At 35.9% G+C, this 19,786-nt stretch overlaps 1 protein-coding gene across 1 annotated transcript; it reads right to left on the bottom strand.

Annotated features, from left to right (window-relative positions):
• Window positions 1–4,970: 4,970 nt before the first annotated feature.
• LOC113770047 lies at window positions 4,971–19,638 on the bottom strand. The gene is made up of 3 exons (XM_027314399.1): window positions 19,532–19,638; window positions 5,205–5,374; window positions 4,971–5,092 (listed from the first exon to the last, which is right to left on the bottom strand). The coding sequence occupies exons 1-3, from the start codon at window positions 19,636–19,638 to the stop codon at window positions 4,971–4,973; spliced, it is 399 nt and encodes a 132-aa protein (XP_027170200.1).
• Window positions 19,639–19,786: the final 148 nt, after the last annotated feature.

Raw genomic sequence — 19,786 nt, 5'->3', positions numbered from 1 at the left:
GTCGTGTGGACAGAAAAAGTACTAGTGGAACTTGTCACTTTCTTGGTAATTGCTTAGTTTCTTGGTTTAGCAAAAAGCAAAATGCAATATCTCTGTCTACAACCGAAGCGAAATATATTGCCGCTAGTGCATGTTGTGCTCAACTTTTATGGATGAAGCATACCTTGAATGATTTTGGATTGTTATATGACTGCATGCCTATATTCTGTGATAATACTAGTGCTATTAATTTGACCAAAAATCCAATTCAACATTCTAGGACAAAGCATATAGATATAAAGCACCACTTTATTCGAGATCTTGTTCAAAAAGGTGAAATTTGTGTAAATTATGTTTGTTCTAAAGATCAATTTGCTGATATTTTTACCAAAGCTTTGCCATTAGATTAGTTCATTCATCTAAGATCAAAATTAGGAATAATCGAAAAATCATCTTAAAATTTCTCAAAGTTTTCGGACGTCCGAAAGAAGATGAACGGACGTCCGATAATGTTCTTCAGCTATTTTTTCCAGAAAACACTTGTTCGGACGAAGATGTCGGACGCACGACTTCGTTCGCCCGTCCGACAGTGCAACGGTACACTTTTTAAAGTAACTTTCTTCCTCATTTGCTTCAAACTCTTCTTCTTCTATTTCCTCTCGGACGAAAACTCTCTCATTTCTCACTCTCAAATTCATACCATTCTAAAGCTCTCATTCCCAAATTGACTCAAACAAAACTTTTCCTGGTTGATTGCGATTCATTTCTCCTGATCATTTCACAGAATCGCATAACAATTCGTAAATTCCCAAATTTCTCTCAAAACCCTACTTTCTCATAACCGCTCTGTCAAATCTTGTTCAAGGCCTTTTTGTCCCAAAATTTCTGTGCGATTCACTTCCCTGCTACTATGTGCATCATTTGCATCCTTCATTCCACACATTTCGCACAATGGTGAATCTAAGAGGAGGAAAGGTTACTGCCGGACGCAAGCATCCACTCAGGGATGAGGATGAGGATCTTCCTACGGTCAAACGTTCATCCAAACGCTTCAAGAGAGGAGCCGTAAAGGGTCAAATGTCACGGCCTACTCCACAACCCACCTCTCAGCCTGAATCTGGACAGGGAACCTCTTCTCAACCGCCTCCAAAATCAGCCACACTCCCTACATTCTTTGATGATGCTGCAAAAGACAAACACTCCTGGATATCCCAAAAAGGTGTCATCCCTCAACGCACCATAAATCCTTCTGAATTTCGCCAAATAGGTTTAGAATCCATTCTGAGTCTATTTGCTTTCCAGAAATGGTCACATCTCATTTCTATGCCCAATGTCTATTATCCTGAAATGCTGCATCAATTTTTTGCCAATCTTAGGAAAGACACTGACCAAACTGAGATTATGTCCAGGGTTAATGGGGTAGACTTAGTCTTTGATTCTGAATTTCTGAATGATATTTTAAAAACTACTATTGAACCTGGATGCAAGAGTAAAATTGCAAATTTTTTTTCCTATGAAGAGCATCCTACTGCTGATAATCATTTTGATGGGGCTAAAATGTTGACTTATTTTAAAAGAAGTTTTTCCTCCCCTGCTGATGCTAAACTGAATGATCTTGCCCCTGTGAATCTAATTGCTTTTTCAATCATTTCAAACCTGCTTGTACCCACTGATGGCCATAGAACTGATGCAAACAAAATGGAGTTGTATCTCTTTTACTGTTTTCGAGAAAAAATTCGTATTGATTTTGGTTTTGTCATGTGCAAGTTTTTACTTTGCTATGCCACTGATTCTCTCAGAAAATTATCTTATGGAAAGTTTCTTCAAAAGATTTTTGAGTTTTACAAAGTTCCAATTCTAGGTGTTTGTCCCAAAGAAGCATCTTCTTATGCCTTTACCAAAGGATATTTTGAAAGGAAAAATCTTGTCTTTAAGGATAATCTATGGGCTTATAAGGGAGCATCATCTAGTGAACATAGGTCTAAGGCTGCACATGATCCTTCATCTATTGCACTCACTCCTATTCATCCCAAGAAGTCTGCCACTAAGGCATCTTCCTCCTCCAATAATGAAGTGATTGAGCTCCTTCGTGAATTCAAACAGCATGTTCTTCTTCTAGAACATGGTCTAATGCTCACCATGTCCTCTGAGCAACAAACAGTCTTCCTAGACAAAAAGAACCTTCTTTTTCCCCCACCTGTGGTTGAGGAAGTTTTCCATGACAAAGAGCCACACCCCACTGATCCAAGCTCATCAATTCCAGACCCTGGTTCATCAACTCCTGTGACTCCTCATGGCCCTTCCACATCAGATAAAGGCAAGGCACCAGTTGAAGAGGCTGCTGAAGATGATGAAGAAACTGAAAAGGAAGACCTCTCCCAATATCAGCTCTCTCGAAGAACACCTGGATCCACATAGTTCACCATTTAGGACATTTGCATTTTGTTTGTCTATTTCATGTGTTTGTGGTGTTCAACAATGGATATGTAGATGAATTCAACATTTGGTTATGATTATGTTTATGTTTCTTTTGGTATTGTTTGATAGATGTTTAAGTATTTTGAATGATGATTGTGTGGATGTAATGAATTTTTTGGTTTGCATTGATGAATGTGTTTGTGGATGAGATGGATGTGATTGATTGCCCTTTTGTGATGACAAAAAGGGGGAGAGGACTGGATTGATTGATGATTGATGATGTTGGATTGATTGATTAATTGATGATTTGATTAAATTTGGATTGGCTGATGGATTGAATTGGTAAAATGTTGGATGTTGGCTGCTTAATTGTCATTTTTTGGATAATTGTTTAATTCGGTTGGGCAGCCAAGTGAGGGGGAGTTTTTCAAAATTTTTTATGATTCACTAAGTAAGGGGGAGTTCTTGTCTATTGAGAAAGGGGGAGTTTTTATTGCAATCATCAAATCTCATTTCAAACATTTGTTTTGTCATCATCAAAAAGGGGGAGAATGTTATTCTTGATTTTGATGATCACAAAGGACTTTGAAATGTTTATCTAACTCTCTTCAAATATAAGTGTTTTTTGCCTATCAAAGAATCAGGTACGAATATGTTAAGAAATGAAAATCAACCAAAAGAAGAAGCAAAAACAGGACACTCATGTCGGACGTCCGAAGGAATCGGTCGGACGTCCGAAAGGATGAAGAACATCAAGAAGGAAATTCTGTCGGACGATCGTGAGGAAGTATCGGACGTCCGGATGGATCGGACGTACTTTTCGGACGCACAGTGATCGTGTCGGACGTCCTAAAAATTTCACAAAGTGTTGATGACTCTCTGCCAAGACTCTGTCGGAAGCTCGTAAGAAAGCATCGGACGTCCTGAAGGATCGGACGCATGCTTCGGACGCACATCAATCTCATCGGACGTCCTAAAAATTCCACGAAGATTTGATAACTCTCTGGACGACGTTCGGACACAGAAGCTCGGACGATAAAATCCCATCGGACGTCCGAACAACAACTTGACTGATTTTCGGACGATGAGATCGGACGATGACTAAGCCGTCGGACGTCCGACAGCCCCAACGGCTAGCTGACTCTTCATCTGCCTTCTATCCGTTGGAAGTATTAATGAAGCCCATTTTTGGTTCCCTTTAAATACAAACGATTCTGTATCAGATAAGGACTTTTGCACACTTTGTTTACAAGATCTCAAGAGATATTTTAGCTAGAAAATAGTCTCCAAAGCAAGATTTGTTCTCCAAGTGGTGTAAATTTCTTGTGAGCATTTCTCTTGTGGTTGAAAGTTTCATTAGTGTAGCTTTGTTGAGGGTTATCTGAGTGATTGTAAAACTTCTTAGCTTGACTAAGTGAGGCTTAGGGCAAGGAGGAAGTGCTCCCTCTATTGTACATCTAGTTGATCATCTTTCATCAAAGAGAAGTTGCTCAACCTAGTGATTGGTCTTCAAGTTTGAGGAAAGCTTGGTAGACAATCGGTTTGATATTCTATCTTATTCTTTTTGTTTAATAAAATTCTCATTGCTTATCTATACTTGTTTTTCGAATCAATATTGCTCTCTTCTTCTAATCTATTTGATTGATCATTACTAAAAAAGAAGGTAAATTTTTATTAAGCAAAAATTGCATAAATTTGATTAAGATTTTAATCAACCTAATTCACCCCTCCTCTTAGGTTGTCTTTGGGCCTTACAATAATTACTACGAAAACTTACTAAATGATACGAAAACTTGCTAGACGATTAGAAATTAGGGTTGGAATTAAGGGGCAACTCGGTCAGTCATTGGCTATTATTTGTGGTCCACAAGGGCTACAATAATATCAGTTTAAATAACATAAGCAGTGATTAGTTGGTGTAATATGTATTTTACCCAACAAAAGAACATGTTTAATTATATTCATTTGCATCGATGCACCTGATGAAGTTGACCCTTACAAAAGCATGAAAAAGTGAAGGATGTACACGAATACTTTCCATGATAGAAAAACTTAGGATGATACACAATCAATCTCCAATAAATAGATTCAAAAAGTCTTAGAACGAAAGAAATCTCGCAAAAATCTGAATAACCAATTAATATTGCATTAATAATTGACACAAAAACCCTAGATATGCATATTTATAGGTTAAAAGAGTTAGATCTAGAAAGGAAACAAAACAATACTAAAAATCCCTAAACAAACAAAAGTCACATATTGGCCTATGTTTTCAGACTCGGACCGAGCATCGACTCAGCCGAATTTAAGGGTCAAAGGTCAATGGGTTCGACCGGGTTCAATTAGAGGTCAAACCAGATGATGTCGTAATTATGTCATATATATATATATCATTTTTTCCTACAAATGAAATTTACAAATCCATATCCAATGCACCAAACAATCCACCAAATTCATCCAAACTCACAAAAATTATAAAATAGAAATCTTATACATGTTGAATTTTTGACAAACATCTATCCAAATAAAGCAACAAGTTCATTCATAATGTTTGGAAATGACACATTTTAGAACTATCTAAGCCATGCTTCATCTTCATCTTTATCATCCTTATCTCCAATTTTATAACTTTTGAAGTCAATATCATCAAGATCATCCTCATCATCAACTTGCACAATATTTGTGTCTTTCTTACCTAAAATCATTTAAATACTCATAAATAAAACGATTCAATATAATTAAAAAAGATTCAAAAATAGATAAGAACTAAGAAGAAACTTAAATAAAGTTAACAAATATAATTTTACGTGATTGAGAGGATCCATCCTCACTAGTTTTGGAAAATTCTTCTTCAATCATTTCTTCTAGTTCATCATAATCAAGCTCTCCTTCCTGTTTCTCATCAACTATCCAAAATTCAACTTTATTATTGGTTTTATAATCCACTGGATCATAAATCCTCTTTTTATATGAAAGCCTACAATGAAAAAAAAACCAAAAAAAAAAAGAAGTAAGAAATTTAAAAAATGAATAAATTTACAAAAGAATGTAAGCATGTATAATAGTAATTCCATACCTATTCTTCAAACGTAAATTATAATGAATGTAAACAAGATCATTCAACCTTTGATACTCAAACCTATTCCTCTTTTTATATGGATGCGTTCAAATATACTCCAGTTGCATTCACATCCCGAGGAAGAAGAAGTTTAGCTCAAGAGTTTAATTGCTAACTTCTGTAAATGTGAAGCATCATTATCAAACAATCACCACCACACATCTATATCAGTAAGACACAGTTAGTATTCTTTTTTTAAAAAAAAAAAATAGCAAAACTAATTCTTATTGTGACGCCCCCACTTCTCCCTAAGGCGAACCAAAGGGTATCCGCGGGACGTCTGCCTAGCTCTCGTCAGGACTCAAGCAATTCCATTCAAGCTTATTATCGAACTACACAACACACAAAAATAACTTAAATACAGTAAATGCGGAAGTGTTCAAACTTAACAATAGTTATCCATTATCCAGCCCGCACTTCGGATGTTCAAAGTACATCAAATTCCCAAAAGTTACATTTCAAATCCAAAAGTACAGCCCGTAACCAAGGCATAGCCGAAAGTGATAGAAATCCTAAACAAAAGTACATCAAGAGGGTTTTTCCGAGTACACCTCCGAGTTCCACCTTATTAAGGAAAACAAATCTACAGGGTGAGCAAAACGCTCGTGAGGCCAAGAACACACATGCAGGCACATAGTTCAGATAACAAGCCCAAGTAACGATTCAAGTAATAGCTTGCAAGTAATTAATAATGCCCACCAACAATGTAACCAGAAACAATTCAAGGATATGGTAGCTCTCAGGAGTTAAGTTCCACTTGCTTTGCCAGTTCATTCGTATATCTTTCCGTGATGACTCTCCGTCAACCGGGTTAATATTTTCAAACCGTAGATCACCACTTACTTCTCATCCGTCCACCATACACCGCTTCGGGCCCGCACGACATTTATGAGGCGATACTCCACGAGTATGCCAAGCAAGATCTCTCCAATAGATCAAACTTATCATGTGAATCTCATGGCTCACCGAGATTCCCGACCAAGTCCATGCCGGCTCGGGTTCCAAGGTCGGCCTATGAGTTTGGGCGTCCCCCATGTATCATGTAAGTTTTGAGGAGATTCACTCCATCGACGTATGCAGCCATAGCATACCATGTCATGTATTTAAGCATTTGACAGGTTTAAGCATGTATTTCAGGTCATGTAAACCAGGCAAACCATGTTAAGCATGAGTCATTTGTTTCAAATGAGAACGAGTGCGATAAAGTACACACTCGACTCCATTTTTCAAAACTAAGCAGGTTAAGCATGTAATCAGGTAAGCCAAACATGAATCAAGTCCATAGAGTTCAAGTAGTCATACACTTGACACCCACCGAGCAAATCAAGAAGAAATATTTTTTGGAACTTCAAGTGTGCACGGTAGGATCCTCTTGAAGATCCTCATGTGCGCCTGAGCAATTAATAATATATTGTCATTCATATATCCTAACTATCAAGGAAGATTGTACACCAGTACAATCTGAGAAAATTTCATGAAATCGAACCTCAATTACTCGTAAATCGAGGTTCAATTAGAGTTTCTTAAAGTACAAAAGCATTTGGATTTTTATCTTGGAAATCGAGATTAAAACGTTTGCATAATGTCGAAAGAATAAAGAGTTCTTGGAAAACTCTATTTTCTTGAAAGTTGGAAAATTTCAGTTTTGATATGGATCTTTGAAAAATCGTATCTCACTCGATACAAGTCTAAAATTGGAAAACTTTATACCGTTGGAAACCTCTTGGAAAGTGCTAAAAGTTTTTAGAAGACACTGTTTCATGAATCTAAGCGGAAGGTATTCAAAAATGAGCTTAAAGTTGCTGTTCCAGAACACCCAGGATTGAGCCGGGGTTGGTTTTTCGCTAACTTTGGAAATTCGGCAGAATTCACTCGTTGCAAACCTGCCTTTGAAATTTATAAATCAATTAGAGGTACAAGTAAGGTTTAGGACAGAATAAGCGGATCGAGAATCGGAGTTTCGAACACCAAGATATGGTAGCTCAAAGTTGGGAAAAATTCAAGACTGTTGAACAATTTCCAGATTTGGGTTTCCGACTTTGGACCTTTAGTTAAGTATCGAAACGGACTTGAATTGGTACCAAATTTTGTAGTATAGTACGTCTGTATGAAGGGTATCTCTCTATCAAATTTCGTGGAAAAATACCTTCGGGAAGATGGTTAATCAATCAACCAAAGTTTTGAAATTACTAAGGCAAAACTGCCTTTAGCTCCATTTCTCTCCGTTTCCAAACATTCGGCTAAGGAAAACCTCCAAACATGGTTCATTTGTACAAGACAAGTCTAAGGAACATACATGGTACATTTGGTAGGTGTTTAGCACTAAGAAATACATTTAGTAAGACCACAACAAGTCTCACATCAAATCTGTCCAAATCCAAGGGTTTTCAAGAACAGGGCAGTCACCGTATTTTGATCATAACTCACTCAATTTAACTCGGAATTGAACATGGTTGATATTTTTGGAAAATACATTCATAGGGCTATAATTTCTCAGAAGAAATCATTTTAAAATTCAGTACACAACTAGCTCGAAATCGAGTTTCAAATCACAGCTTCTGTATTTCATTCCAGCAGAACAGAGAAACAGAACAGCTGAGTTCAAAAGAGTGGTGCGGCTCACACACATCGAACCAGAACGTGCATTATATACCGTTGGAAAGGTGGGAATGTCTAGTTTCAAATGCTGCTAACGGCACTTGATTTTAACGTCGAAGCACGGAGTTATGGATGAAATACGAACACTGGTTTGAGCATTACGGGAACAGTTTCCAGATTACTAGCTTTGGGAAATAAATTCATTTGACCAACCAAAACTCAATATTTTCCAATGAAAATTTTTATACAACTACTACAACATATAAACAACACAATCAAGCCATTAAATCATCAAAAATTGGCCTTAAAATAACCGAACAAGGCAGGGGCAAAATCAGAAATTTCTATCCCATGAGTTCCTTGAAGTTTCTACTAATAATACACCATTAATCCACCATTTTAAACACTAAACCAGCATTATATCCAACATCAATCATTTCATCAGTCATCAAGCCAAGGGTGGGAGTTCATAGAGCCCACCATCAAAATTTTCCAACAATACAAGTTACCCAAGTAAAGATTCAAGCTCATATGTGTAATTTAACCTCCATAGGACAAGTTTAGAGTGTTGGATCATTACCTACTTTGGTGGTTGTTCAAGTCAGAATTTTCGGCCCTTTGAAGCCTGAAGAAAACCGTGGAGAGCTCCTTTCTTTTGCAGCTAGATGGACTTCCCAAGTGTTGAGCTAAGTGGTGCTAAAATTTGAGAGGATTTGGTAGTGATTTAAGCAAGATTTTAGAGTGAAAAGTTGAAGAGTTTTGGTTGTTTCTTTGCAGCTGCTAGCCGGCCATGGAAGCTTGGAGAAATGATATGTTTGGTCTGACTCTTTGGCGTACAAAGAAAGCTTAACGTCTAATAGTTTAGGTGCGCAAAAGTCAACCGCAAATAGTGCGCATACGCGCGCGTTTTGTGCTCGATTTCTCTTAAGTTTGTTGCACTAGTGCACTAAACCTCTAAGGCACTTACATTCATATAAATATTATTCATTCTTAATTGTTCCAAAATAATGGTCCAAAGTCCCTCAACTAAGCGTGCGCGTGAAAACGCATATTTCCAATTTAGGCGCGATAAAATGAAATTTTCGAGAAATTCTTATGACGATCGTACTACTAACTATCACTTGAGTGTTTAAACCTAAAATTGCTTATTTTAGGACCATTGTACATGTCTCCAAATTTTCGAGCTTATTGTACTTCCAATTGGCTAAAGTTTTCAGACATGTTTTCACTTTTCCACTAATCAAGCTTTTAAGAAAATAATTTTTGAAACGAAACACTTTAAAAATATAACGAAACTATAAAACCATGTACTTAGGTCTAATAAGGCTAGAAAATATTATTCGTGGCAAAAATCCAAATGAATGATTAATTAAGCCAAAATTAGGGATTTTAAAATAATAGTTTTTACGAGTCCTCACACTTATCAATTAACATAATAAATGTGAAATTAAAGTAGGCATACCTGGATGGCCAGTCTTGTAAGTATTTTGAACAAATTGAAACCTAAAACTTTGTTTTTTTGACCTAAACATTGATATTTCATTCATCATATACTAGAACCCATCCATTTTCAACTTTTGCATAACTTCTAAAATACTTTTCATAGTCTCATGCATGTGACAAAGGTTGTCCCTATCATATTGGAAGGTCGGATTCAACCAAAAGGCAACTACATAAAGATCTTTTTTCAACATATTATCCCAACTCCTATCAATTATATCAATGTATGGGCCGTAGAACTTTTTCTTGTTCCTAAATAGTTATTTGATGCCATTAACAACTCTCCACATGTCTTTATTTACATAGTCTAATGAAGATTTTTCAACAGAATCACAAATACGCAACAAACGCATAATTGGACCCATAATTCTCACAATAATCAAACAATTATTCTAAAACTTGCCATTAAGAACAATTTGTTTGATTTCTTTATATTTTCATTTTTCAACTGTCTCTTGTATGCACTCGAAGTCACAAAAGTCTCCAAATGCTGTCTCAAATTATGAAAACTCTTCAAAGCAATCAAATTAGCATCAAATTGTGTTTTAGTAGGACGAAAAATCTCTCTCCAACCAGGCATTTTTCTTAACCAACTATGAATCCACTTTCGATTATGAATATACATAGTAACTCTTGAAACAAGAGTGATTACATCTTTCACGTGTCATTTTTTCAATATTTTTCATAATTAAATTCAAACAATGTACTGCACAAGGAGACCAACTAATTGTAGGATATTTTTTAAAAAGTAATTGGCCAGCAATTTTATAATTACTTCCATTATTTGTGACCATGTAAACAACATTACTTGGTCCAACAATCTCAACAATTTTAGAAAATAGATTACACAAATATTCAGCATTGATTCAAAATCTGAAACATCAACAAACATGATAAATAAGATCCTACTAGGATAATAAACAAGAAAATTGATCAAGTTTCTTTGCCTATTATTCTTCCAATCATTACTTATAATTGTGCAACTAGTTTCACCCTATTTACTGCTTAAATTTTTAACAATTAATTCAACTTGCTTCTTTGCATCTTTCAACAAATTTACCCTTAAAGTATGATAGGTAGATCTTTGATAACCATGACCCATACTTGCTATCTTTCCAATTGTTTGTTGATAATAGGGAGAATTACAAGCATTCATTAGAATACATGCATCATAAAATCACAAAAATATGGCTATATCTGTATCATACCATCTCTCTTTATTTTACATACAAGACTTGATGCTCGATTGAGAATGGTCAAGAGATTTACCTGTCATATAAGATTGAATGTCATGTTGTGCCTTTCTTTTCAAATGGATTTGACCAAATGGATTCCCAATTTCAAATATCCCTTTTTTTTTTCCTTTTTGAACATTTTTGTTCAATGAATTTTCCATCATCAAACGAACATCATTAGGCACCGATTTGCATGAAACAACATTACCCTTGGCTTTTGTAAGATGGTATTTCATTCAATTAATGCCTCTCCCTCTAAAGGTAACATTGCACCATTGACAAATTAAAATTTTTTTGTCTTGTAAATCTTGTCCTTCTATAATATGTCTCAAAACTACATCAGTTTTTTGCCTATGATTTTCAGAACTTGACTTTGATGCCAATTTCTCTTTTATTGGTGTGGATTGCGAATCAATACCTTCCACTATCCTATATTAGAAAGAACATTGAAAATATTAAGTAGCCTAAAGAAAAACCTCCTAATTATAGTTTTGTACTAAAATTGATAGTTTGCATTTCCCAAATCACATCCCAAATTAATTTGGAATTAAGTGACATATATCCAATGATGAAAATGTATACATTTTTCGTGCATATAACATTAATTCAAAATAACTATATCAAAGTAAAAGTTAGCCAAATTGTTAAGCTAGAAGCTGAATGGATGTATAGGATTAACTTTAACCTATTAACTATTTCCGTATAACCAAAATGACAAAGGAAAAAAAGAAACAAAAAGATTCTCTCTCTCTCTACCTGTTTGTTGGTGTGGGATTAAGGGGTAGTTGTGGCTGTTAGGGGAACGCAAATGGTTCTTGAAAGTTGAAAGTGACAAAAATTGCAATGCTCTTAAACTATGGCAAGATTGGTGACCAAAAGGTTCTGGAATATACTACAGTTTTATTTACTACAAAATGATTATATTTACGGCAATTTTAACTGTTCCGATTTATTTGATCCTACGCTTTTCGCTGTCAACAACAATAAATTCACTTACAATGATAATTTCGTGGAATTTGTTAGCGCAATTTTGTTGCAGTCCAAAGCAAATAAAGTATTCGATGCTTAACTCCTAGATATCTGCTATGCTTTCTTGGGATATTAAAGTTCTTGACAATTGACATAAGGTTTCCTCAGTTCGCGGTAGTTATATTTAGCCCAATCAAATATTCTCCAAAAAACACTTGTGGTCTTGAAATTATTTGGACAAAGAATCAAATTACCTAAACTAAATTTCTTGCCAAATTTTAAGGTCCTGCATCTGGATAACGTCTATGTATTTTGGTTATTTTCTCACAAATGCTCATAAACAAATCCATCCCGCCAAACCATTCTTGTAGATTGGTTATTTACTTATTTTCTCACAAATCTAGCCTGCCAAACCAAACTTCCCCCAAGTGTTCCAATCACACTTCCTTTCCCTCCATTGCCTACCTAACCCCTTATCCATTTCTTCATCACCATCTCCCTAAATTGGTAGCTGTACCAGAGCTTAAATTGAAAGAACATTATGAAATAAAGGGGGATTACTTCTTATCCTTTTCCACTCTATTCTGTAGCAAAATGAGAAATGGCTCAAGCAATCCAAGCTCCTCAATTTACTACACCTAAAGTCTCAAATTCCTCACCATAGTATATTAGATAGCCATTATTATTTGTTATGAACAAAGCCAGTTTATGAGATTTTGGGATAAAATTACTGATTGGGATATTAATAGGCTTGAACCTTGAGCTTGAACTCCGAAGGAGCTACCGGCAATGGAGGCTTGGAGTTTGAAAATTAGCAGAGTTGCAGTAGCTGCAATCTTTGAGGAGTAGTAGTGATGGAGGAGCAACAATTGAAAAGTTTAAGAGAAGCTGACGGCCATGGAGGCTTGAAGTTGGAGTTTGAAAATTATACCAGAGGAGTGGAAGCAGTAGAATGATGAAGTTCGATAGAGGTAGATGAGCCGTTGCTAGCGGTGGTGGTGGACTGGTGGTCTGTGGAGGAGCTAGGGTTTGCTTCTTAGGAGGCACAGAGATATTGTTTGTTTGGGTTTGTAATTGTTCCAGATTTTTTAAATCTTTTTTTTGCTTGTTTAATGATCAGTTAAATGGAAGACTAAAGACACTAGTAAAGACTTAAAATAAATTAGGCAAAAAAATTGAGGATGAAAAAATTGGGTTTAATGCATTTATACCAGTTCATCGGTTAGACTGGAGTGTTAACCGGATTTTAAGGGTTTTAGTACTTTTGAGTTTTTAACCTGACTTAGACTGGCTACCTAGCTAATTTTCAATTCAACCGATCAGTCCGGTCCGAGTCTAAAAACACTAATAATGGCGACCATTGAGGATCCACAAATGGATCCTAGTTAGCTAGGGACGAATTTGCCTTGCAAATCCGTGTCGTGGTCTTCTGTCACAAATTCGAATCGATAATCCATGAATGGATACTTGGGTCAGATTGCAAAACACCGATCAAACTTCTTTTTCCATAGCTTCTTTGTGCAACCTTTATTAACACAACTACGACTAATCATAACAATAAGATTAACAAGAATAAACTAAAAATACAACAAGAAACAAGGAAAACTATCCTAATTTAGAACCTTAGATAAAGTATTACTGACACAGATGGGGAATTCCTAAACTTGGAGGTCCTAATTCTGTATTAGACTCCTCCACTTAAGTAGAACTCATCCCCAAGTTCTAAGGAGAAGTTCGATGCAAGAACCATAAGAACTTGTAGCCATGATCCTTCCTCAAATTTTGTAACGCCTAAATATGATGAACTTTTGTACTACCTCAAACACACTCATTGTCTACTATAGTTGAGATGAATTTTGTTGCACCTTCCCCTGTGACATAAAGCTCAACCAGATCCTTCTTTGGGTGCAAAATTTCCTCACTAAGGTTAGTATCTCCTTGGGTTAGGATAAGAGCACAATCAACTAATTTGGATGGAGATGAATTTGACGGTAGTGGACCTACGAATACTTCATCGGCCTCAAGGTCCTTGAATTCATGCAACTTATCAGGCTCCATGGTTGGAGAAGAATCTATGTTTGTGGGGAGTCCGATGGTTTGGAACAAAATTTTTCTTTGTCACCATCGTGTGTGTAGATGAACTCCTCTATCTCTCCCTTCTTCTGCTTTTTACTATACTTGAGTTTTGCTACATCAACGGGTGATGTAGGCACACAAATCTAATATCGATATTGAGTGCTTCGATCCCAATTTACATAGACCTAATAAATAGAGAACTTAGAGAAACAGCACAAAACCGGAATTATCAAGAGTGTATCTCCCAACTAGACATCTAGCATATAGATCTCTTGAAATAGTAGCTTGATCTGAACTTTTGGAAAAATTCTTGAAGTAGACATTCCATATGATCACCACGAGCGTCAAGGTGGTCGAGGCAAGTGCTAAAGTGATCAAGGTTATCTTGAGGCATTATAGTGGTCGTCGAGGAGAAACCGGCTCTGATATCATCTGACACGGTATGAAAGTACGAGGAGGAGAAGGGGTAACACGAACACCATTCATGATAGAGAAACCTAAGGTGATACAAAGTAAATCCCAATAAACAAGATTCGAAGAATCTTAGAATGAGAGAAATCTCTTAACAATTGAAATTACCAATTAATATTTCATTAATAATTGATAAAAAAAAAAGGAATGAATACAAAAGCTCTAGATATGCCTATTTATATGTTAAAAAAGTTTGATCTAAAAAGTAAAAAACAACACTAAAAAGCCCTAAACAAATAAAAGTTGCATATTGGCCATCATTGAGGATCTGCGAATGGATCCAAGTTAGCCAAAGCAGATCCGTGTCTCGAATCCGACTCGACAATCTGTGGACGAATTCTTGGGCCGGATTGCGCCTAGAACACCAATCTGCCCTTTTCTTCCATTGTTTCTATTGCCCTTTTCTCATCCATTGGACCTATCCCTTTTCTTGATCTAATTTATCAAGTAAAAATTTTTCCTCGTGTTAAAATCCCTTTTAATCATTAATTTTCGGAAATCTTGAATGATCTAAAGACAATTAAGATAAAATTATTTATGTGATGGACAGGTCCAATGGAGGAGAAAACATTATATTTCTAGCAACTCAATAAGAAAGTCATTTTTTTTTTTTGGTAAATTCTTTTGGTGTTTAAAGGCGACTCCAAGGGTTTGAGAATTAAATCAATTATAGCCCTACAAAATTGAACTCAATTCTTGATGTTAACCAAGCTTAAGTCAAAATAAATAGTTCAATTCTCGATGTTAACCAAACTCAAGTCAAAATAAATAGTTCAAATTTGTGGGGCTATAATTATTATATCTTATTTTTAATTTTTTTTTTAAGTCTTTCAATGTAAATTTCATTTGTTTTTTGGATTTTATGGTATCTATTCTTGATATCTATTCTTTCATATTTATATATATTTGATGATTTATTTCTCTTAGAAATTGTAATGAAATTTTGATATTTTATTAAAAATATAGATCTAGACTTCGAGCATGATATGTTGATCTTGATCCCTATCTTTTGATGTTTACAAAATAAATGGATGATACTAATATTTCTTCAAGATATACTTTCAGTTTTGAAGTTGTTTGATTCCATGAACAAGTGCAATTGAAAGGGGCCTAAGTATGCTGAAGCTGTCGGACGCTCAAATAGTCAGGATCGGACGTCCGAAAGGATGAAGAACATCAAGAAGGAAACTCTGTCGGACGCTCGTAAGGAAGCATCGGACGTCCTGAAGGATCGGACGCATGCTTCGGACGCACATCAATCTCATCGGACGTCCTAAAAAATTCCACGAAGATTTGATAACTCTTTGGACGACGTTCGGACACAGAATCTCGGACGATAAAATACCATCGGACGTCCGAACGACAACTTGGCTGATTTTCGGACGGTGATTAATCTGTCGGACGTCCGACGTCCCCAACGGCTAGCTGACTCTTCATCTGCCTTCTATCCGTTGGAAGTATTAATGAAGCCCATTTTTGGTCCCCTTCAAATACAAACGTTTCTAAACGAGAAAGCAACTTTTGCACACTTTGTTTACAAGATCTCAAGAGATATTTTAGCTAGAAAATAGTCTCCAAAGCTAGATTTGTAGTCTTAGTAGTGTGAGGTTCATTGTAAGCTTTTCATTTGTGAGTGAATCTTTCATGAGTGTAGCTCTGTGAGGGTTGTCCTGAGGGATAGTAAAACGTCCTGGCTTGACCGAGTGGAGTTCGGGGCAAGGAGGAGGTGAACCTTCCTTTGTACACAAAAGTGATTATAATTCATCAACTTGAAGTAGTTTGTCTCAATTAATCTACAAGCTCAAGAGGAGTTGGGTAGTTAATTGGTTTGCAACTCTTTCCTTTTTATTTACTTATTGTTACGTTTATGATTTTTAATTTGTTTATCTCTTCTACTCACAAGCACTTGTGCTTTCTTATCAACTGTCTCATTGGTTGTCTTTGGGTCTTACAATTGGTATCAGAGCTTGGTCTCCTAGAGATTAAGCTTAACCGCTTAGAGTAAAGATCATGGCAACCATAAAAGTTTCCTTTTTAGAAGGGCAATCTATTGATAGACCACCTATGTTTAATGGTTCTCATTTTAGCATGTGGAAACAAAGAATGATGATTTTCTTACAATCCGTTTATATTGAATTATGGTATGTGGTAGAAGATGGTCCTTATGAAGTTAGAATAGTTGACTCTACCACTAATTTGAGTAGATTAAAGACTAGACAAGAATTGAATGAAAAAGACAAGAGATACCTTTCTTTGAATGCCAAGGCCATGTATATATTGTACAATGCATTAGATGTAAATGAATCTAGTAGGATTAAAGGTTGTAAATCAGCTAAAGATATTTGGGATAAATTGTGTGAATTTCATGAAGGTAACCAAGATATTAAAGAACAAAAGAAATCTTTGCTTGTTTCTCAATATGAATTTTTCAAAATGCATCCTCTTGAAAATGTTGATAAGATGTGTACTAGATTTTGTGACATTATTCAAGATCTTAAATTGCTTGGAAAGAATATTCTTTGGGTGAGAAAAATAGAAAGATTTTGAATGCCTTGCCAAAAGAATGGGAAAACAAAATAAATGCTATAGAAGAGGCAAAGGATTTAAATTCTATGTCCATTGAATCTCTTGTGAATTCCCTAATCTCTTATGAATTAAAGCTGAAATTCAAAGTGCAAGAGGAAGAAAATGCAAGAATGTATAAGAGAGGCATAGCTTTTAAAGCATCTCAAGTGGGGGATAACCCATCCTTCATGGGTAATGAAAACATGGAAGTGGACAATGATATAACTCCTCACATCAAAAGTTTCAAGAAGATCTTCAACAAGAGAAGTTCAAGAGGAGATTGCAAAATTACATGGGATGAATGCAATTCAAAAAGAGAAAAAGAAGAGTTGGCCCAAATGGCACTAATGGCCATTGGAGATGATGAGATAACATCTTATAACTCTCAAGTTGAAAGTGATGAAGAAACTGATGATGATATTGAATCTTTCATTATAAAATTGCATGATAGTTTGAAACAGTCCTATGCTAGAAACAAGGGGTTAAAACAAAAAATTGGTTTTTTGCTTCGAGATAATGCAAATCTTTTTCAACAAAATAAAAAGTTGAAAGCTGAAAATGATTACTTCAAAAAGAGTGAGACTGCTTTACATTTTGAACTTGATAGAAAAATAAAACTTTGTGATTTGTTCAAAAAGGAACAAGGTGATTTGAAAAGAAGAATGGATGGTCTAAATGAGTTGCTTAAACACAAGAAACAAGTCTGTTTTCAAAAGAAAATGTTGAATTCTAATTCCAACGAATTTGCTATCCATAGGAGAAGACAAGTAAGATTTATTAAACCTGTTCATGTAGATAACTCTTTGGTTATGTGTAATTTTTGTTGTCAAAAAGGTCACATGAAAAGTGATTGTTATGTGAGAAAGAATATGAGAAGAGGCATGAAATGCATGTGGATAGTTAGACATGATGCTAACTTTAACAAATAGGAGATTTTGTTAATCATTGCAGTGATTCTTGTTCACAATATTTTTTTTGATATTTCCGATACTTTGATCTGTGTTTTCGCTGATATTTTTGAACACTACTGAATTTGTATGGTGTCAAAAAGGGAGAGAAAAGAACTATTCTGATCTAACGATGATTTGCTAATCTCTCTGTGATATGTTGGTATGTTGGTATTGCTGAATTCTGGTATCATTTTTCTGTTTTGTTTTGAATATTGGATTCTCTGTTATTATTGTTGGATTATGGTTGTTGGGTATTACTCTCATCTTATGATGACAAAAAGGGGGAGAAATGGATGCTAGGTGTTAGGGGGAGTTATTCTGAAATTATAAGTTTGGTTGCAATGAGTGAGGGGGAGTCTATGCTCATATGCTCAATCTTTTTCCTTCCTTCCATCCATTGTTTTGTCATCATCAAAAAGGGGGAGAATGTTGATCTTGATCCCTATCTTTTGATGTTTACAAAATAAATGGATGATACTAATATTTATTCAAGATATACTTTCAGTTTTGAAGTTGTTTGATTCCATGAACAAGTGCAATTGAAAGGGGCCTAAGTATGCTGAAGCTGTCGGACGCTCAAATAGTCAGGATCGGACGTCCGAAAGGATGAAGAACATCAAGAAGGAAACTCTGTCGGACGCTCGTAAGGAAGCATCGGACGTCCTGAAGGATCGGACGCATGCTTCGGACGCACATCAATCTCATCGGACGTCCTAAAAAATTCCACGAAGATTTGATAACTCTTTGGACGACGTTCGGACACAGAATCTCGGACGATAAAATACCATCGGACGTCCGAACGACAACTTGGCTGATTTTCGGACGGTGATTAATCTGTCGGACGTCCGACGTCCCCAACGGCTAGCTGACTCTTCATCTGCCTTCTATCCGTTGGAAGTATTAATGAAGCCCATTTTTGGTCCCCTTCAAATACAAACGTTTCTAAACGAGAAAGCAACTTTTGCACACTTTGTTTACAAGATCTCAAGAGATATTTTAGCTAGAAAATAGTCTCCAAAGCTAGATTTGTAGTCTTAGTAGTGTGAGGTTCATTGTAAGCTTTTCATTTGTGAGTGAATCTTTCATGAGTGTAGCTCTGTGAGGGTTGTCCTGAGGGATAGTAAAACGTCCTGGCTTGACCGAGTGGAGTTCGGGGCAAGGAGGAGGTGAACCTTCCTTTGTACACAAAAGTGATTATAATTCATCAACTTGAAGTAGTTTGTCTCAATTAATCTACAAGCTCAAGAGGAGTTGGGTAGTTAATTGGTTTGCAACTCTTTCCTTTTTATTTACTTATTGTTACGTTTATGATTTTTAATTTGTTTATCTCTTCTACTCACAAGCACTTGTGCTTTCTTATCAACTGTCTCATTGGTTGTCTTTGGGTCTTACATGATACATTTAAGCTGAACTTACTTGATCGAGCTAAACGTGCCATCACTAATCCATTCAGAATTTTGATTTATATTTTTTATAAAAAAGGAAAAATTCATTTAGAGCCGTAAATATTCGATATTTTTCATTTTGATCCAACTATAACAAGGCGTGGATTTGATCCATACGTAGAGTTGTCAACGGACATGTATTTAAATATTTTTAAATACATTTCTTTTACCAAATTAACAAAAACCCTAATCTTGCAATTCACCTACCCGCTGCACATGTCTCTCTTCTCTCTTGCTCCACTCGTCGATTCCAAACGTCCAACAAAATCACTCTTGGTCCCGTCCGCCATTTCCAAGCTTGCAGAGTTCGCCATCTCCTTTAATCAATTCACCTCTAAATTGCTAGCTAGTTGTAAGTTGCTCCGTCGAGCCCGCTCCGCTGTTTCCATTTCGAAGGTTCGAGTTCCGCTTCCAATCCAGATTGTCGAAGCTTCCAGTTCCAGGCTCCAACAACTCTCTCTC

Source organism: Coffea eugenioides, chromosome 1 (assembly GCF_003713205.1).
Source record: "Coffea eugenioides isolate CCC68of chromosome 1, Ceug_1.0, whole genome shotgun sequence".
Lineage (NCBI taxonomy): Eukaryota > Viridiplantae > Streptophyta > Magnoliopsida > Gentianales > Rubiaceae > Coffea > Coffea eugenioides.
Note: the sequence above shows the minus strand (reverse complement) of the source record. Positions and strands in the feature narration are given on the sequence as shown.

Bases quoted from the DNA above. Each gene is read 5' to 3' on its own strand.
- LOC113770047 (XM_027314399.1), bottom strand. From the start codon at position 19,638: ATGGCGAACTCTGCAAGCTTGGAAATGGCGGACGGGACCAAGAGTGAT. The intron at 5,375-19,531 runs GTAGGTGAATTG...TTTTCATTGTAG, and splicing joins AAGAGAGACATGTGCAGCGG to GCTTTCATATAAAAAGAGGA. The intron at 5,093-5,204 runs GTAAAATTATAT...AAATGATTTTAG, and splicing joins GGATGGATCCTCTCAATCAC to GTAAGAAAGACACAAATATT.